Source organism: Lycium ferocissimum, chromosome 8 (assembly GCF_029784015.1).
Source record: "Lycium ferocissimum isolate CSIRO_LF1 chromosome 8, AGI_CSIRO_Lferr_CH_V1, whole genome shotgun sequence".
NCBI lineage: Eukaryota > Viridiplantae > Streptophyta > Magnoliopsida > Solanales > Solanaceae > Lycium > Lycium ferocissimum.
Genome location: NC_081349.1, coordinates 28,736,604 through 28,754,979, shown reverse-complemented (window position 1 = coordinate 28,754,979; position 18,376 = coordinate 28,736,604). Strand labels below are relative to the sequence as shown.

Sequence of the window (18,376 nt, the reverse complement as noted above, 5' to 3'; positions counted from 1 at the left end):
GGTCAAACCCTCTGCAAAAGTCGAAAATTTCATTTTCCTATAGTGAGGGTTGTTAGTATGTATATTGACAATTGATGTTTAGATCTCATTTATTTAATATAAATAAAAGTCGCAAAAAATGGTTGTCTTGTATTTTTACGTTATAAACGAAACCAAAATACTTGTTCATTTTAAAATCTCAATCGAGTTTCATATTTCATTAATTGAAAATTGAAAAGACAAATAAATTACTTAGAAATCAAATACCTATTTGTACCATAATAATAAATAATTAAAATCTAAGGACCATATGTATTCAAAATTAGCCCAAGAAAATTTAAATAATATAAGTTTGTAATAAGAATTCTATAATTGTATGTTGTTTCATAAATTCCAATCTATTCATGATAATATAACGCTTGCTTGTGAAGATTTTTATTCATCTTTAAACAAAATGGAATTCAATGTTTCGCCAGAAAGGTACATGTCTAAGAGCTTAGTAGTATAATTGAGGATTTTTAGATATTTGTAGTTGAAAATTTACTATGTGCATGACATTAATGATGATTATCATAAGTATTTTAATATTTTACTTTTGTAGATAATATATTTACATAAAATATTATAATACAATATTTGAGTATGGTTGTTATAGAGATTTCTACAAAATATTATAATATAATATTTGATGTATTGTTATATAGAGGTAATTTTACAAAGAATGTCTTGTGGTATAATGAATGCCACTACTGTTATAGATAGAATGTTGTTATAGAGAAGTAAAATATAACATGAAAAATCGATTCCAAAGAAAATCAGGCTGTTATAGTGAAATGTTGTTATAACGAATGGCAATTATAGAGAGGTTTGACTGTATTTAGCTAAACCATACAAATAGTTTAATAGAACTACTATTTTATAAAGCAAAACTAACATAAAAATGACAACAAAAAAATTTCTACTCATAAAGATTTAAATAATTTATCACAATTATGACTGAAGAGTAGAACTCTAGAGCTTTTTGTTAAAGAATTTTTTTTACAACTTAACTTTAAAACTTTAAGATTTGCTTAGTAAAAAAAATATTAAAGACTATTTGTTGGTTTCTACATAACTTTAAAGAGAGAGGAATTTTTGAAATTTTTAGGTTATCAATTTTTGAAAATAGAGAGGAATAAAATCCATCGTGTTTCGGCCACGAAGCTATCCTAGAATCGAACCCGCGCTCTGAAGATGCTAAACACCTAGGCTGTGGTGCGGCTCTCGATGCGTGTCAAGGGTGTTCAAACTGGTATATACCCTTACATAAAATGGTATTTTACTTATATACACGGTATAATTTTCCGGCAAAGGGTATTCGGATGAACACCCTTGGCAGGCTGTAGCTCCACCCCTGAGTATGGTTATGCAATAATAGTTGGTGGTAGTTATGCGAAGGTGGTCAGTGGTTATGGTTGCATGCGTTACTGGTGATGGCTGATGGTGGAGGGAGTTGGACATGGTGGTTGGACATGGTGGTTGTACAGTCAAAGCTAGTGATACGGGAACTTGGTGAAACCTGACAATGAAGGTCATTTGTGATGGTACTACTGGGTGGTGGAGGTAGTTGTTGTTGGTGGTGGTGGGTGAAGATTTAGGGGAATCAATGGGCAGGTTAAATTGAATTTGGTCGACTGATCAATAAATAGGTTGGTCATTGACGGTTCAAAGGTTACTTGGTTGAGATGATTTGGGTCCATATGGGCTAAATAATAGGAGTCATACCTAATTGGTCCAAACTCTAACAAAGTTTTAATTTCTTTTCTTAAATTTGTTGAATTACCAAACATAATTAATAAGAATTTTTTTTTAATTATGAATATATTTAATATATCAAACAAAAAGATCTACTTTTTGAGAAAAAATAGTTTTGACTCATTTTTTATGGGTTAATTTAGACTACAAATTTAGTTAATTAAATTGTAGTGACTTTTTAAATCAATCGTTACATAAAGAATTAAAATAAAAGAGGCAAACGTAATCTCAAAATATGAGGGAGGCTAATATTATGAGCTCAAAGCTGAAACAAGGTCTTTAAATTGTCTTTCTTTTTTTTTGGTAAATAAAGACTTCTAATTATCAAAGTAGTGCATGTACAAGTTGGATCACTTGGAAAGAGGGCCCCAAGTTGATCTACATGGTAAGCCTCATAACAACCAGCTATCCTATAGACAAAAGAGCAAAATTACAGCTTCATGGATATATTTGAAAATCTTGATTAACATTTAGGATGCTTGAGTTGGGACATAGTTTAGAACCCCTCTACCTTTGTTATAGTATGACTGCTTTGTTCCATAAGCCTATGTTCATCACATTGTCCTATACTCTTTTTCTCCTGAGGTACCATATATATTGAAAAACAATAAGTAGTCCAAATGTTCAAAATCTAACAACAAACTTGTTATTCAAGGGTGACCAAATCTTTATCTTTACTTAATTATCTAAGGGATGATTGGTGTATGTTATCATTAATCATGAATCCTACTCAATTTAACTAACCTTCCTTTTTTCTATGAATACAGGTAGAAATGAAGGAGAACACAAACTCAAGTTAGCAAGGCAAACACCTCGTGTCTAGTTTAAGACTCAAAACACTTTCAAAATTGGGGAAATTTCAATAATGTACAAGCATATAAAGTTACATTCACGTATCCATATTTTTAATTTACATCCGCATAGCCAGTGGCGGAGCCACACTATGCCGAGGGTGTTCATCCGAACCCCCTCGGCGGAAAAAAATACTATTTTTACAAGGTTAAAATTATTTTTTATGTATATATAGTAGACGTTGAACCCCCTTAGGCTTCTTCGTATGTTTACTTTTTTATATTTTGACCCCCCTCGATGGAAATCCTGGCTCCGCCACTACGCATAGCCAGTTATTCACGGTATACAACATTATACAACAATATACAACTTTATTCACATATTGTAGACAACGTATCAACCTTGTATAAAAGTGTATAATAATGTATAAGAGGTGTTTATACACACGTTTACACTGATATACAATAGTATACAAACATATACGAGAGGTGTTTATACACACTTCTACATTGTATAAAATTGTATAATAATGTGGATCTGGATAGCAAGATCCGGCGCCGGCGACCTCTCCGGCGGATCTAAATGGCAAGATTGGTGACCCAGGATGAAGGAGACGACCGGCTAATGCAGGTAAGAAAAGTAACATGGGCTAATCTGGGTAAATATTTTCTTGAAATTATCATACAGTGTTATTTTCCCTTTTAAAAAAATCATATAGTAATTAAGGATGAACTATCCTTAGGAGCGTAGCTTAATATTACTGGGATTATTTGAACTCGATACTTTCTATGCGAAGCATAATTTTATGAGTAAAACCTTACTAAAATTAAAAGAAATAATAAATATGAACTCGTAACTTTAAAAATACAATAAACTCAATGCTATCCTGAATGTGCCTCTGACTGTCATTCTTTACAAAGTGACATAAAAGGATAATTTCTCATATCTCCTATGAATTTCAGCTTATAAAAGGATAATTTCTCATATCTCCTATGAATTTCAGCTTGTAGCACATATGCATCAACTTTTAGTTTCAAATATTATAAAAACTTTTCATATTTGCTAGTTAATGTAGAAGAAACATTATGTGACTTAAACACAGACAAGTTTATCCCTTATACGTTACTTATGTTTTCTTCTCCGGACATGGTCAAAAGTTATCCTTGTACTTTACAAAATTGAATAATTTCGTCCTCAGTTAAATTTTTGGTCTAACATTACCCCTGCCTATGGGTGTTTATGATTCGATTATCCTTTAAAAGATGACCAAATCAACTTGGTCGGTTTTTCAAATGTTAGAATCAAATCAAATCAATTAAGTCGATTTTTCATTGCTTCGATTTTTCTCAGTTTTATCGGGTTTTCGATTTTTTATTGATTTTTATTTAAATATATGACAATATACGTCCAAACACATATTAAATTGGCTATCTTCTAGCATAACATTACCAAATCAATTACTCCCATTTGAGAAAAGAAAGAAATATAAACCTAATCAAGTTATATATGTACTTTCTTCAAAAATTTGTATGCATCATCTAAGAATTTAGCCCTTTTCAAGGAACATAAAAAAAAAATTCTTACAATTATTTTGTTTTTGTGCAATAAATTAAAGATCTCGTTGTGATATCAGATACACCAAGATATCTTGATGAATTATTAAAGGACTCAAAACAAGTTATTTTGAGTAAGAAATAGATTTTTAGAATTATCAAAACGAAAATCACAAATCAAATTAAAAAGTAAATACAAAATTGGATTACTATAAAGGCAAAGCATAGGTTATGAATCAAGAATGCAAAAAAAAAAAAAAAAAAAAAAAAAAAATAATATATATATATATATATATATATATATATAATTTTTAGATAGATATTTAAATTGTCGGTTTGATTCGATTATTTTTAAAAAAAGAAAAAGAAAAATCAAATCAAATTTTGTTAGTTTATAAAATGAAAAACCAAAATTAAATCAAACAACCCTGCCATTGGAAAGCAATCTTGTTTTTCTCTTTGACACCTACTGGAGCTCCAATTTGAGGACAGTTTTAAACTATAACCAAAAGATAAAGAGTAAAACGTACCCATTTTTTGTAAAGAAATTGGATACGTGATGTTTGTAAACACCTAATTTTTGACCAAACATAAATTTTTACATCATTTTTAGCGTTTAAATATTTCTTTTAGGTTTAATTAAATATTTTAATTTTTATTTCATTTTTAGTAAGTCTTACTTTTAAAATTTGAAAACTACAAAAATAGAGTCACATTTTAGGATAAGTTTCGTCATTTATTTTTCAGGAAAAAAAAAGAGGAAGATAATTTACAAAAATATGTTTTCTTCTAATTTATGATTTGATAAATAAGCTAAAGATTTAATTATCTTCTTAGTTATATTTATTTTAGTATAGCTATTTAAATTCTGCTATATTTATTATCTAAATTTTTTTTTTCTAATTTTCATGTCTTTATATTTTTCATGTTTTATCTTCTTTTTTTTTTGTTTTTTTTTTTTTGTTTTTAAAAAGGGCTAAAAATCCTAACTACCCATAATAAAACCTACTCGTCCCCCCACCTTATTCCACAACCAGCAACCTTATACCCCTCCTAAAAATTCTCAGCAAACAACAATACCCACTTCCTCACGTCATTAAACCCCAACCTTAAGCTACCTAAAGCAAACCTAAATCTCCCATGCACGTCCCAACACTCCCACGTTTTACTTTTCTGTTTTACCTCGACCAACCCAATCTTAATCCCTATCCCTTAAACCCCTCAACCATAATTATCCCTTAAACCCCTCAACCATAATTATTTCCCCGTCTCCTACTCCAACTCAAACTCTTCCACACACACATACTACCCTATATAAACACCCTACGTACATAATACAAACAGATCAGAAGCACTAGGAAGAAAAAAAAAAGAAACAGAGAAACAGTAGAAATAGAGCAAAACAGTGAGCAAAAAAAATATAGGGAGAAAAAAATACTTAGAGCAATTTAGGTGTTTCGGAAAGGTTTTATTCGAGTACGAGGTTTTCGTTTGAGGTTTTAAGATTAAAAGGTTTTATCGAGCTTCGTTTAGTCATCTAAGATCGCTGTTTTGATCTGCAGAGACATTTGAGGTTCAATTTCAATCTCATTCTCATTTATTAAATATATACATATGAAGTTATTTCTTTGTACGTGAATATGCATGTTGGTTTGCAACTGAGTGTCAAAACCCACCTTTACACTGTTAACTCTAAAATCTCTCAATTGCTTCATATAATTTATGTACAGTGTTTGGCATTTTTTTTGTATATTGAAATTATGAGGCACTTGTTGTGTTGATATGTTAATTTTTTCCACGTTTATTACTGTGGGGTGTGATGACGAAGTTTTTATTTTCAAATGTATCATTAATGGCAAAAGAGGGTATAATGGGATTTGGGACTAAATTTGTTTTGAATTCGCTAGTGGACCGAATAATTACTTAATTGGTTTTTTTTAGTTTTGTTTTTGTTTTTTTTAAAAAACATAAGAGATACTTGTATTGGTTTAGTTGACCCCACATTTGATAACTATGAAATGATTTAAGGACAGTAACGTTTTTTTTGTTTTTTAAAAAAAAAAAAGAAGAATTAGTACAAAAGATGAATGTTGATAAAGATTGAGATTTAGGTGAAGAATTAACTAGTGTAGGGATTCTTCGCTTTGTTTCGTAGTTTATCTAGGCTATCCATGAAAGTCATGTAGTTAAGAAATTAATAAAAATTAAAAAAAAAAAAAAAAGCAAAAAAAGAACAGCTGCTACTAAGCTTTGGGTCATTGGATTTCTTTTGGATGGTTTGTATGTATACGTTGATGCATCGTTACATACTTTTATCTGTAATCGTCATTAGCCATGCGTGGAGGGTTTGAACCAATTTGTACTTAAGTTTAATTTGCGATGGAACAATAATTGGCCTGATAATGTTGAACAAGGTGGTCCGTGGTATTGTCCTCTAAATACTTGGGGCCAACATCCATATTAAGGCCTAACTAAATTAATTATGATGAGTTTGAGCGAGATGGGATATGAATTTATTCAAGACCTATTGCAAACTCAAAAAGAAAAGAGTGGTAAAAACATTGGTAAGGGAGTGAGATAAGTTGCGAATTGACTTCAAACCCCGTTGTAAAAGAGTGGAAAAGGGACAAATAATCCTCGTGGTTTAAGCAAAGGCGAATAGGCTCAAAATTCTAGGTGCGATACACAAGTCAAGGACATAACTTTGACAGATGTGTGTGAATATAGTGTCGCAACTACGCGTCTAAAAATATAAGGTCAATAATATTTAAGCGAAGCATAGGCAAATAAGCACAATTTTATCCAAGAATAATTTAAGCCAAATATAAGTTAATAAAGCGACCATGCTAGAACCATGGGACTTGGGGAATGCCTAATACCTTCTCCCCGATCGTTTTAATTCCTAATCTTGTTTTCGCAGACCAATAATTAAAGAGTCAATTTTCCTTTTGATTAGGGATTCAATAAGGTGACTTGGAACAAAAAACTCAATTCCAAATAATTCCCGAATAAATAAAATAATCCCTTTTCAAAACGTCACTTTAATTGGAAAAACCCTTTTAAATAAAAAAGAAATCAAATTTATTTTTATTACGGAAAAAAAAGAGGGGTGTGACAATGTTCATCCATTTCATTCTGGAAACTCCGTTAATAATCAGGACAAATACAAGGCGATATTACAAGAGCTTGAATGGACAAAAAGTAAAACGTGTGGCAAAATTGAGCAACATTAAATAACACAAAGGCAAATCTTGAATATTTTCCTTTCTTCCCTTTGGTTTTAACTTTTAACAGAGGTGAAAATTTATTACTGCAGGAAATATGCAGAAAGGGGTCCTTAGCTCTGGTAGAGCATTTGGTCACAGATCAAGAGGTGGGTTCGAACGCAGAGGCGTCCTTTCGACTTCATGGCCCAATGGATTTTACCGGTCTATAAACCGCAGATTACGGGTTCGATCCCCAAAATAAAGTCGTTTCCTTTTTCTTAATTCTTTTTTAAACTATTCTCTTTTCGTTCTTAAATCGGAGCCGAGACTTAAAAAATAAAAACATTCGGGATTCTAATTCGCTTAAGTTTACTTATTCTAAATTAACAATTTATACATATTCAATAATTTTTCAAGATAAATATGGGTTTATTTTTTCTTGAGCTATATAACCCCAAGATAATATATCACCCTGCATCCTTTTATCCACATATGAACTTTTCATGTTCCATGATTATGATTCATGAGAATCAATTAATCAAGATGCACAATATAAAGCTGACCATTTGAAAACTTCATATTCCGTTTAGAAGTTGCTACCAAACTGTTTTTCAAAAAATGATAAGTGTTAATTCGTAATTCTAGGTAAAAAGTTTGCTTCTTAAAAATTTGGACCTAATTTCTAGACAGAAATAAAATATAAGATGATTGATTAAGATTAAGAGGATATAATCTCTCTTAGCACGAGAACGGATATCTAGTTGATATTGGAGTATATTTCTTTGTATTTTGCTTTAAGGGATACTGTTATTATTTTGGAACTCGAATGAATTTTTCTCTAACAAGAACGTTTTGATAGTTTTTTGATGATTCTAGATATGGTAAACACCCCAATTTGTAATGTTATTTTACATACATAGTTCCTCATTATGTAAATTTTATTTAAGATTCCTACAAAAATCTCAGAGTTGTTACGTGTGTTTTATTTGTTGAATTGATAAGCTTCTTTTCTATGATCCCTTCTCTTATTGATCGTTACATCTCAAGCGGTTTTATTTTTATGATGAATTACTGAACAAATCATCTTCCTATCAAGGTTAAGGAGTCAATCAAGCATTTCATCAGCATGATTGAATATTTGGTTCGAAATTGGCGCCATCCACCTTTTTGTATATTTTATATTTTATCTTACCACGAATTATTCTACTTGTCATCAATTGTTGTAGACTTGTAGTTTTTCTTGTAACTCGATGCATGCATGATTCTCGTATTTTGTCCTTTATACTTTTTAAAAACAAATGTTCTCTAGTAATTAATAGACCATACGTAATCGATCATATGACAGATAGATGAAGTGGTACGAAATTTGGTGCAATTTAATTGGTACATCCTTTTTGCATCTTCATTTCTGAATTTGCTTGGTGATATGATTCAATAACCCCATCATTATCATTATCTGATCCTCATCTATATGAAAAAAAAGTGAAGCACATGTCCCTGAACTATAGAATGAACATATTAAAGGACCACTTATAGCTGCAGCCAACACACACTTTTGCTCTCCCAACAGCATAATCAATTTAAAAGGAATCCACACTACAAGAAAGTACAAAAAAGGCAATAACTTTTTTGGCAATAAAAATAATATAGTTGTCAAAATTCAATATTTGACTACAACTTAATTTTATTATTGGCATTTATGTTTTAAAAGGCAGTTCTAGGACTCGCCTCGGGCCACGCCCCGGGGCAAGGCATTGGCAAAACGCCTCGGGGCTTAGTTATGTGAGGCTTACGCCCTAAGCGCCCAATTGTACGCCCTAAACACGCCTAACGCCCAACGCTCGGGGCTCGCCTAGGAGTTCTTACACAATTTATGTGTCAAATTGCTTAATTAACATTATTAGCCCTAATAATTCTTTATTAAATGAATGATGCTTAATAGTTTTGTTCATCTGTAGAAATAAAACGATTGATAGTAACTCAAATAATAAATCGTAGTATTGCATATTTAATATTTGCGAATACTGTGAGGGTGAATATCACTTAACATTTCTTTTAAAAATACATAGCCGAATTTTACTTCTTTAATTGTCATTGGTCTTCACGTATTTGTCATATGTCTCAAAATTATCATAGTTTATTATTTTTCTAATTGAAATTAATTTTATTTTTATTCATGAAGGAGTGATGTTTTAATTATAATATAATAAATTTTATTTATTATTTTCTTTCAGGGAGGTAAATTGCATAGTATGATTGTAGTATGCTTTAAGAAATTGTGATTCTTTAATTGTTTGAAAGTTAAGATGTTAGAGTTGGTTTGTATCTCACTATAAGTTTTAAATCATTGCATTAATTATACTTGTAAAATCATGTTAGAAGTTTTGTTTTCTATGAGCTTCTTTAATCATGTTTTTAATTTTTTAAAACTATTAATATATCTTTTTTATAATTTATGTGTTATTATACCATTTTACTACATTATAAATTAAAAATTAAAAGATCCATGGGGCTTACACCTTGCCCCGTACTAAGTAAAACGCCCGGCCTCACGCCCCCGCCTTTTAAAAACTGGTTGACATATATGATGAATTTTTTAAAAATGATTTTTTTTTTGTTGCCATAAGATTGATCGTTGTTGAAAAAGATTTTAATGAACAAAAAAAAAGTTATTCTGTGACGTCGTTATAATAACACATGGGAAAAATTTATGCAACAATAACAAAAAATATTATTATTAAAAAAGATTTTGACAACAATAACCCATGTATTTAACAACAAAAATATTTTCGTTGACAATATCTTCTTTCTTGGAGTGCCAAGTCTTGCTGACAATGAAATAATCAGGCAAATGGTCTCGAACACCTCAAATCACTAGACATTTCTCCTTTAAGATTGAATTCTTTTATACTAGTGGGCTGGTCACGCCGTGCTGTGCACGGGCCCAATATTTGAATATTCTTTGTTTATTAAATTGGAAAGCAATGTTAAAGATTGTATATTTGATATTCTCCATTCAAAAATCTATATAAATACATAAAAATCATTATTAATTAATACAACATTCGGTTGTTCTTTTTTGTTTTTCTATAATATATGTATAGTTATACGAAAAGCAAAAGGGGGAACAATAAACTCAAAGATAAGCCAAGCAATATGTGATAATTGGCTAGCATGTGTGAAATATGTATAATGTCAGCATATTTAATGTGAATTCAAAACGTATCTTTATTAGCTAATTTTAATTAATTCTAGAGTTACACATTTTACATTTTTTTTAAAATACAAAAATTTGCTTTTTGATTTGACTATGCAATTATTTTGTTTAATTTTAAGTGGGAAAATTGAGTAATTAACTCAAGTTGAACCTTAAAGAAAAAAAGAATATGAATAATCTTGAATGTTCTTTCTTAAATTCTACTAAAATCTCTACAGGTTTTATGCCTAACTTGAATTTTACTTAGTTTTAACAAACTAAAACTTAACAAGATCTTCTAATCCTACTATAGGTTTAATTGCTGAAATGTCACAATAGCATAAAATCAAAGCAGCCAACGAAATGTACAAGCCAACAAGAACATGATAAAAAGCACAGCAACTTGAAATGACTGAAATGCCCTCTCCATCAAGCAGGCATGTCCCACTTCTTATATAGGAGAATTACTCTTGTTATTGGCATTATTATATTTTCGACATGCCTTTCACGTACCTACCTGATTCTTTTTTATTACAGCGCAAGTATGATATATGATCAAATTCCTTTTGATCCACGATGAAGCGAAACAAGCCTGAAATGCTATGTGAATGATTATCTCATTTAAAAACTCAAAACGTAGATAAGTGACACTTTTATTATTTAATCATATTTTCATAATTTTGAACTTAACTCTCAAAAACCGAGCTCACGAGGTAACGTGCGCTCATAATCTCAATAAAATGCAGGGACTTGAGACTAGGGCTGCTTATCGAGCGGATAATTACGCTTAACGGTTTGACTTATCGATTATCGGCTATTGAATGTACTAATCCGCTCGCCAACCGATAAGATATCGGTAGGTGCGGTATCGGGTTAGCAATTATCGGATTTAAGATATCGGCTAAATCTAAGAAAAAATAAAAATAAAAAAATTGCAAGAGACTTATACAATCATCTAGGATTGTTCAAAAGGTAAAATCCTATTGTACTATAAACCAAAACTAAAAATAATGGTACATCATCATAATGAATATATATATCAGAAATCATTGAATAAATTACTTGAGAATTTTCACCAATCAAAGAAGAGTTTCTTCTTCTTTTTTTCTCATACAGAATTATGCCAGAAACTTATCAGAGTTTCTCAGACCGTTTTCGATTTCTTTCAAACAAGGAAGGCAGAAATTTACATTTTGTGTCCTTCCAAATTATATTACGAAACCACACAGCAGTAACTAAGAAGTGAATATTGAATAGTTACTGAATGAGGGTTGGTAGTTTAGCTTTAGTGTTTTACAATACATATTTTATATATCTAGGGGTAAAAATAAAAATACATGACAATTAAATTCTTAATGACAAAGAAAATTGAGTAATCACTTCAGCCCCAATAAATTTTAACAAAAATTTTAATCCGCTCAAAGAATCGTTAATCCGATAACCTAATACTCAATAAGCAATAAGTTCGATTAAGTTAAAATATTCGATTAACTGCTCAAAGACGACCCTCTATCAACCCCAGATAACCTAATACCAATACGGAGCAAACATATAAACCAAGATCGATGAGGACTAAAAATCGATAAATCCATATCATTGAGAAGTTGGGTTATGTCTCAAGAGTTCGATTTTGAAAGGCCCTACTTGAGACACTAATGACCCTCTACACACCCAGAGTTGCACGGGGTACGGATTACATAACATGGAGACCAAACAATATAAACCAAGATCAGATGAGGACCAAAAACTGGATAAATCCATATCATGCCTGATTCTGATTCAAATACTATGTAAAAAAAAGATACAAAGGCATACTCTACCCTAGAAGCTAACTGATCGAGTATTATTCAAGATCATATAAAGAAACTTCATACTATTGTATCAACCAATTCAGGACTCCAATAGATATAAACTCGGTTGCTCGTCCATTAGAACTTCACGTTGCATCTCTCCGTCAAATATGCCTTTCTAACACTTCTTAAAAGACGCGCTTTAATATGGATCTTCGCTTTTAAAACTCAGAATACCAAACCACCCTCATACATCTCAACTTCTACAAGGGTACCTGCTGCTACCTCCCACCACCACAGGTAAGGGTCCACGGGATACATTTTAGTATGAATTATATAAATTCCATATATCAACCACACGTTCCTAATCCATATCATGAACACATTCAATTCCAGGACCACCTGTAATTGCAGCCAACGAACACAATGATGCAATTATGCAACATGGTCCCCAGAACATAAAGCCTCTAATATGAGTCTTGAGTTCATAGCACATCACACATTTTCAATATACAGAAACCATGATACCACATCTGGATAAAGATTTGACTATGCAATATATGTACAGTTTAAAGTAAAGCTAACATATGGTAAAGGATCAAAAGGGTCCAAAGTAAGGAAGGACCATGATATCATTCAACATTCATTCCTCTGAATTTCCTAAAAAGAATCCGAAAAATGTACATACAGAACTCTTTCCTTGAGTCCAATATCCCTACCCAAGATGTGCACGAGTCGATACATATATCTCACTCTTAAGAAAGAGGAATCAAAGAAACAAAAATGGAAACGACAAAGATTCTTACTACTCTGCTGGTATCAGTCACAGCAAGGGAGAAGCATTGGGGTTTATGACTATATGCTTGAGAGGGTGAGCAACATCGGTGCCTCCAGCGTGCTTGACAAACTCTGCTGGTGAGTGAAAACTACCATGACAAACGCACATAATTCTTACCTCCTCCCCTTTACCGTACCTGTATAATATTCCGTCTACTCTTCTACCATTCGGACCATCTCCTTTCGTGAAAACGCATGGCATATTTTCTAACATGTTTGCTCCAGTTTCCTTTGCCCGATTTTTTGCTGCCTCGAGCCTCTTAGATGGACTGTCCATATCACCTCCTGACATTCTGCTTCCAGCCTCTCTCATTTTTGACCCAGACGAACCAACATCTTGACTCCCGCCTCCTTCTTGTAATGATTGGATACTGGCAGGGCTTAGCTCGCCAGACCCTGTAGACGGAATTCATCAGGATTCCAAAAGTTGGCGGACATGATAAATCGAAGAAAGATAGAAAAGCAGATATCATATATACACTGCATCTTTTCTTTCTTTCCTTTACACTGTAAAATCCAAAAACAAGTTAAAAGTCATATGATCACTTAGAAAAATGATGGTCAAATGACCATTACATAAAACTGCAATTAGATGAAAAAGCTAGTACACACTATTGGAAGATTACGCCGCTTAAAATTATTAGCCACCGCCTGATGATTACAGACAATTTAATATTCTCCAGAGATAATCAATATGTCCATTTTTCATGAATGAACGCCACTCGCACAGTGAATAGTTGAAAGCATATTCAATATTCTTTAAGAACCAACGATCTACTAATTCTATTTAATGTTACAACTACAAACATCCAAGGTCAGCAAACTTAGGATAACAGGACCTAAGCAGCTGAACTAAATCTCAAAATTTTATTATCCATCGTGTTGCTGATTTCATGACAATAGATAAAATGTTAAAGCGATTGAATCTCCTCAGCAATATCATGGTACTTCATTTAGGAATTGGATGTGAAAGAGGATTTTCAGTCTGGTTTTAGAAATGGGTCTATCGGAAACAGCCTCCCTTTCCTACCTCCTGTACAGAAGGTAGCCCACAGCATATTTACCTCTTCCTGCATTCTAATTCTCAAGTGAATATAATTTTATGTTGTTGTTGTTGTTGTTGTTGTTGTATGTAAGACACTGTATTTATTAAGAATCACTACCACCTTTGCATGGGATATCGATTCCAGTAGACAATCTTTATTGAAGAAGTCACAAGGCCAGATTACTGCTTTACATCTTGCGCATGACAAGGGAAGAGGAGCTACCCAAAAAGTGAATGATAACAACTCATGAGGAATATTGATATTATGGATATTAGGAATCCTTTTTGTTATCAAATATGGAGATAGCTGCAGATATGTGTGGACATTAAGGAGTAAAGAGCTCAAAAGCAAAGGGGACATCCAACATAAATTTCTACAACAAAGGTCAAATTTACATCTATGGGATATTCAGGAAATTGTGATACAGTGAACCCAAGGAGCTGCGCCAATAAGAGCAGATAAATCTCCCTCAACCCTGATCCATTCTATCACAAGGACCACACCCAAAAAGGTAAAGAAAAGAGAGACTTAATTCACAAAGAAGACTTATTGAAAAGATTGTTGCTTACCCAAAAGCAGCATGGATAGGGAAAGCATTTGAGAGACTTATTGAAAAGATTGTTGCTTACCCAAAAGCAGTATGGATAGGGAAAGCATTTGAAACCACAGCGTCTAAAACCTTGGATGAGGAGAAGGAAAACATACCATCTAGAGAGATCTGTTAGTTTAATTAATTACCACTAAATCAATTGAGATAGAGTACTCTCAACTCTCAAATAGGTAGATATAAATTGTCAAGAACTTTGAAAGCTCACTGGAAGTCAGCATTATATACAGATAGCGGCATTTATCGCAAGGTCTCTTTTGTTTAATCACCCAATAAAAGAATGAATGCTTTTGTTTTAATGGTGCGAAGTAGTCCGATAATAAATGAGCTAGTTTTGTCACCCAAGTCTACAACTAATAACGGACAAGCTTTCTCCTCCTTGCTGTTAGTGGAAGTAGTGAACTTTGGCTAATTATTTTTTGGAAAAGATATGAATCTCTACAAAACGGATATCACGCTTTTGTCCTCATATAATACTACCAAAAGGAAAATCATATAGACAAATCAGCATTGCCAGACGCTCCCTAAGGGTGCATTATGGTATTTATGAGTAGTTCTAACGTGCTAGTTTACATCAAAGCAAGCATTTGAAGATTAAGAAAGTATTTTACATCACATAACGCTTTTGCTCAAACAACTGCACCTGCAAATTTTTATCTTACGCATTTTCCTATCTCTTTTTAGCTCGTGCATTTTCCTGCAATAATTGTGACTTCTGAGGACGTAACGACAAAAGAAAGTTCCCAAAGGCACCTAGATAACCTTATCAAACATGCAGCACAACTACAACACTTGAAAGTGACAATTGATGAATTGATCAGACAAAGTACCTCCAACTAGTCAATATAACATACTATTTTTGAAGTGAAGTGCAGTAAAACAATTTTAAATCACGAATGTGGTGACAAGGGAGGGTTGTCTAATTTGTTATAGAAACACCTTCACCTCCAACCATTAGGCTCCAGGTTTTAGTCACCAAGAGGGACACGGAAACTACTGTTGATATCTTGGAGGGTTTCAAAGGAGGGTAAGGGTGGGTCCTTTTTTTTTTTCTTTTTTTTTTTTTGCGCGCACTTCAACCATTCTCCACGTATAGCATGCCACCACACCAACACAAAGATTCTGCCAATCCTCAAATTAGCTTTCCCATTATTTTCACCCACTCATCAACTCACTACGCCACACCCAAGCGAGTAATGGTCGTGGGGTTTAAAAAGAACCAATAATGGTAAATGGTAATAAGACAGAAGACATGAACAGGTACCACAGAAACTTGTAAACACTTAAAAGTGAGGGGACTCCTCATTCAGAAAGATTTGACTAGATGTATGAGATTCATTCAACAGCTCACAAAAGCAACAGTAATCATTTATGACCAATGTAGTACAATAACATGTCTATAAGCATCTCTCATTGCAACATGTGACAACCAATCCATACGCAAGAAGATAGATAAGAGTGCCAATAGGACCATCAAGATTCAAATCCCAAAGTAAAAAAGTCCACTTGCAGTACTAGAATTTGTTGAGATTATTGCAGTACTATAATTTTTTAATTCAACTAGCTATCAAGTCTCAAGAATTGAATAAAATAAAGAACACATACATAATGAATGTTAACATTGGAACAAAAAGTTGTACCTTGTGGAATTTTACTTTCCAATTCAGACATACTTGAAGAACTACCACCACCACCACCACCTTGGGATTCCACAGAACCTTGTGACCCCAATTGTTGCCCATGTCCTTGCATTTTACTACCTGAATAACTTCCTTTACCTTTCCCCATTGGCAACTCTATCCCACCTCCACCTTGCCTTGCTACAGCAGCCAACGTTGGCGATACCGATAAACCAAACCTTTTCGCGGTCGCCAAGTACTGTTCTTTATCCAATCTACCTCTTAAATTCATCTCAATTTCCTTCTTTTCATCTTCCATACTTCCACCACCACCACCAACACTACTTCCTCCTCCACTTTCTTTATCACTCCTTAAATTTCTCTGTTTCTCTGATCTTCTTCTCTTAGCTTCCATTCTTCTTAAAGTTTGCAACTCTTTCCTTTTCCTCCATTCTTCCTCAGTTTCAACAGGTAAAGAAGATGTTCTAACCAAAGTAGGATAATTAGACACTGGTGGTGTTGCAATAGCATCATTATCATCTCTAACTATTGGTAAACAAGATGCAACAGAAGAAGACCTTATCAACTTATTATTATTAGTATACTTGTCTATACCAAATTTACCTCCTAATGATAAACCAAGATTCAACTCTACTTCTCCTTCATCTTTTTCCTCTTTTGTTACTACAGATTTACCTAAACTACTACTACTACTACTACAACCCTCCATGAATCTTTGCAACAAATCCCTTGAAATTCTATTTCTGGAAAGATTATAATCCTCCCTTTCCATTCTACTTTTCCTTTTCTCATCTGTATTATTATCTCCCATAGCAAACCATAAACTCACCAAATATGATATTATCAAGAACACCAAACTAAAACTATAAAACTTACCTATTATGATATGTACATGCATGTTTAACACTTCCATGATCTAATTTAGCCACACCCAAATGGAAAAATCTAATCTTTAACTGCATATTAGCTCAAACAAGCTAAAAAGATTAAGTCTTTTTACACCCAAATTTTGCACTTAAGAATCCCAACTAGGACCAAAAAAAAAAAAAAAAAGGTAAATCAAAAGGGTGGCAAGAAAACCAAGAAAATGGTTCAAAATCCACCAAAAAAAAAAAGAAAAAAATGTAATCTTGGTGAGAAAAATGTTGAGTTCCAGCAGAAAATCAAGAAAATATGAGAGGTAATGAATACAATGAGAGGGAAGAGTGAAAGAATAATGAAATATTACTAACAAATCAAACAAGACTCAAGATAGATAGAAACAAGAAGGAAAGAAAGACTTAAGGAAAATGAAAGGAAAAAAGGAAAAATGGGAGTTGGGGTTGATAAAAAAATTAAAAGACATAATTGCCCTTTGGCGTTTTGGTGAGGGGTGGGGGGACAAAGAAAGTACTGGGAAAGGACAAGTGTCAGAAGTAAGAGAGAGGTAGAAAGACACGTGGGACTGAGTGAATAATTCCTTTTTTTGTGTGGTGTCCTCTAATGAAACTGTTTGATTCTAAGAGAAGGATGTTTAAATTGTGGTCATTCACATATAACATTCTTTCTATTTGAGCCAATCATGTTTGTATACTGAGGGACACATTCTTTATTGATCAAGATTGAGAAAATGTTATTTTTAGAAAGAAAAAAACTTCAACTTCTTTCATTCATATATATATATGATGAACCCACATAATTGTTTATTGTTTGGGTTGGATACTTGGCCAGCATAACATAAAAATGCGATCTTGAAAAGAAGGAATAATTAGAAGAAAAAAAAATTGGAACATAATATTTGAAAGTTTGAAGTTTTGTTTGAACATGCACTTTGTTGGAATCGAAATATGAGCGTCGTAAAAAGGCTGTTGATCAAATATGAAAGAGATGTTTCACTCGCGAAACCTTTTCATCAAGATTTTTTTTAAAATAAATACAATTCATTTATGAATCTAAA

The 18,376-nt window shown here is 32.6% G+C and overlaps 1 protein-coding gene across 1 annotated transcript; it reads right to left on the bottom strand.

Moving 5' to 3' along the window:
* Positions 1 to 12,835: 12,835 nt before the first annotated feature.
* Positions 12,836 to 17,723, bottom strand: LOC132067837 (ninja-family protein AFP3-like). The gene is made up of 2 exons (XM_059461206.1): positions 16,441 to 17,723; positions 12,836 to 13,543 (listed from the first exon to the last, which is right to left on the bottom strand). The coding sequence occupies exons 1-2, from the start codon at positions 17,351 to 17,353 to the stop codon at positions 13,134 to 13,136; spliced, it is 1,323 nt and encodes a 440-aa protein (XP_059317189.1). The 5' UTR covers positions 17,354 to 17,723; the 3' UTR covers positions 12,836 to 13,133.
* Between the last annotated feature and the right edge of the window lie 653 nt (positions 17,724 to 18,376).

Bases quoted from the DNA above. Each gene is read 5' to 3' on its own strand.
- LOC132067837 (XM_059461206.1), bottom strand. From the start codon at position 17,353: ATGGAAGTGTTAAACATGCATGTACATATCATAATAGGTAAGTTTTAT. The intron at 13,544-16,440 runs GTACAACTTTTT...TTCCGTCTACAG, and splicing joins GGAAAGTAAAATTCCACAAG to GGTCTGGCGAGCTAAGCCCT.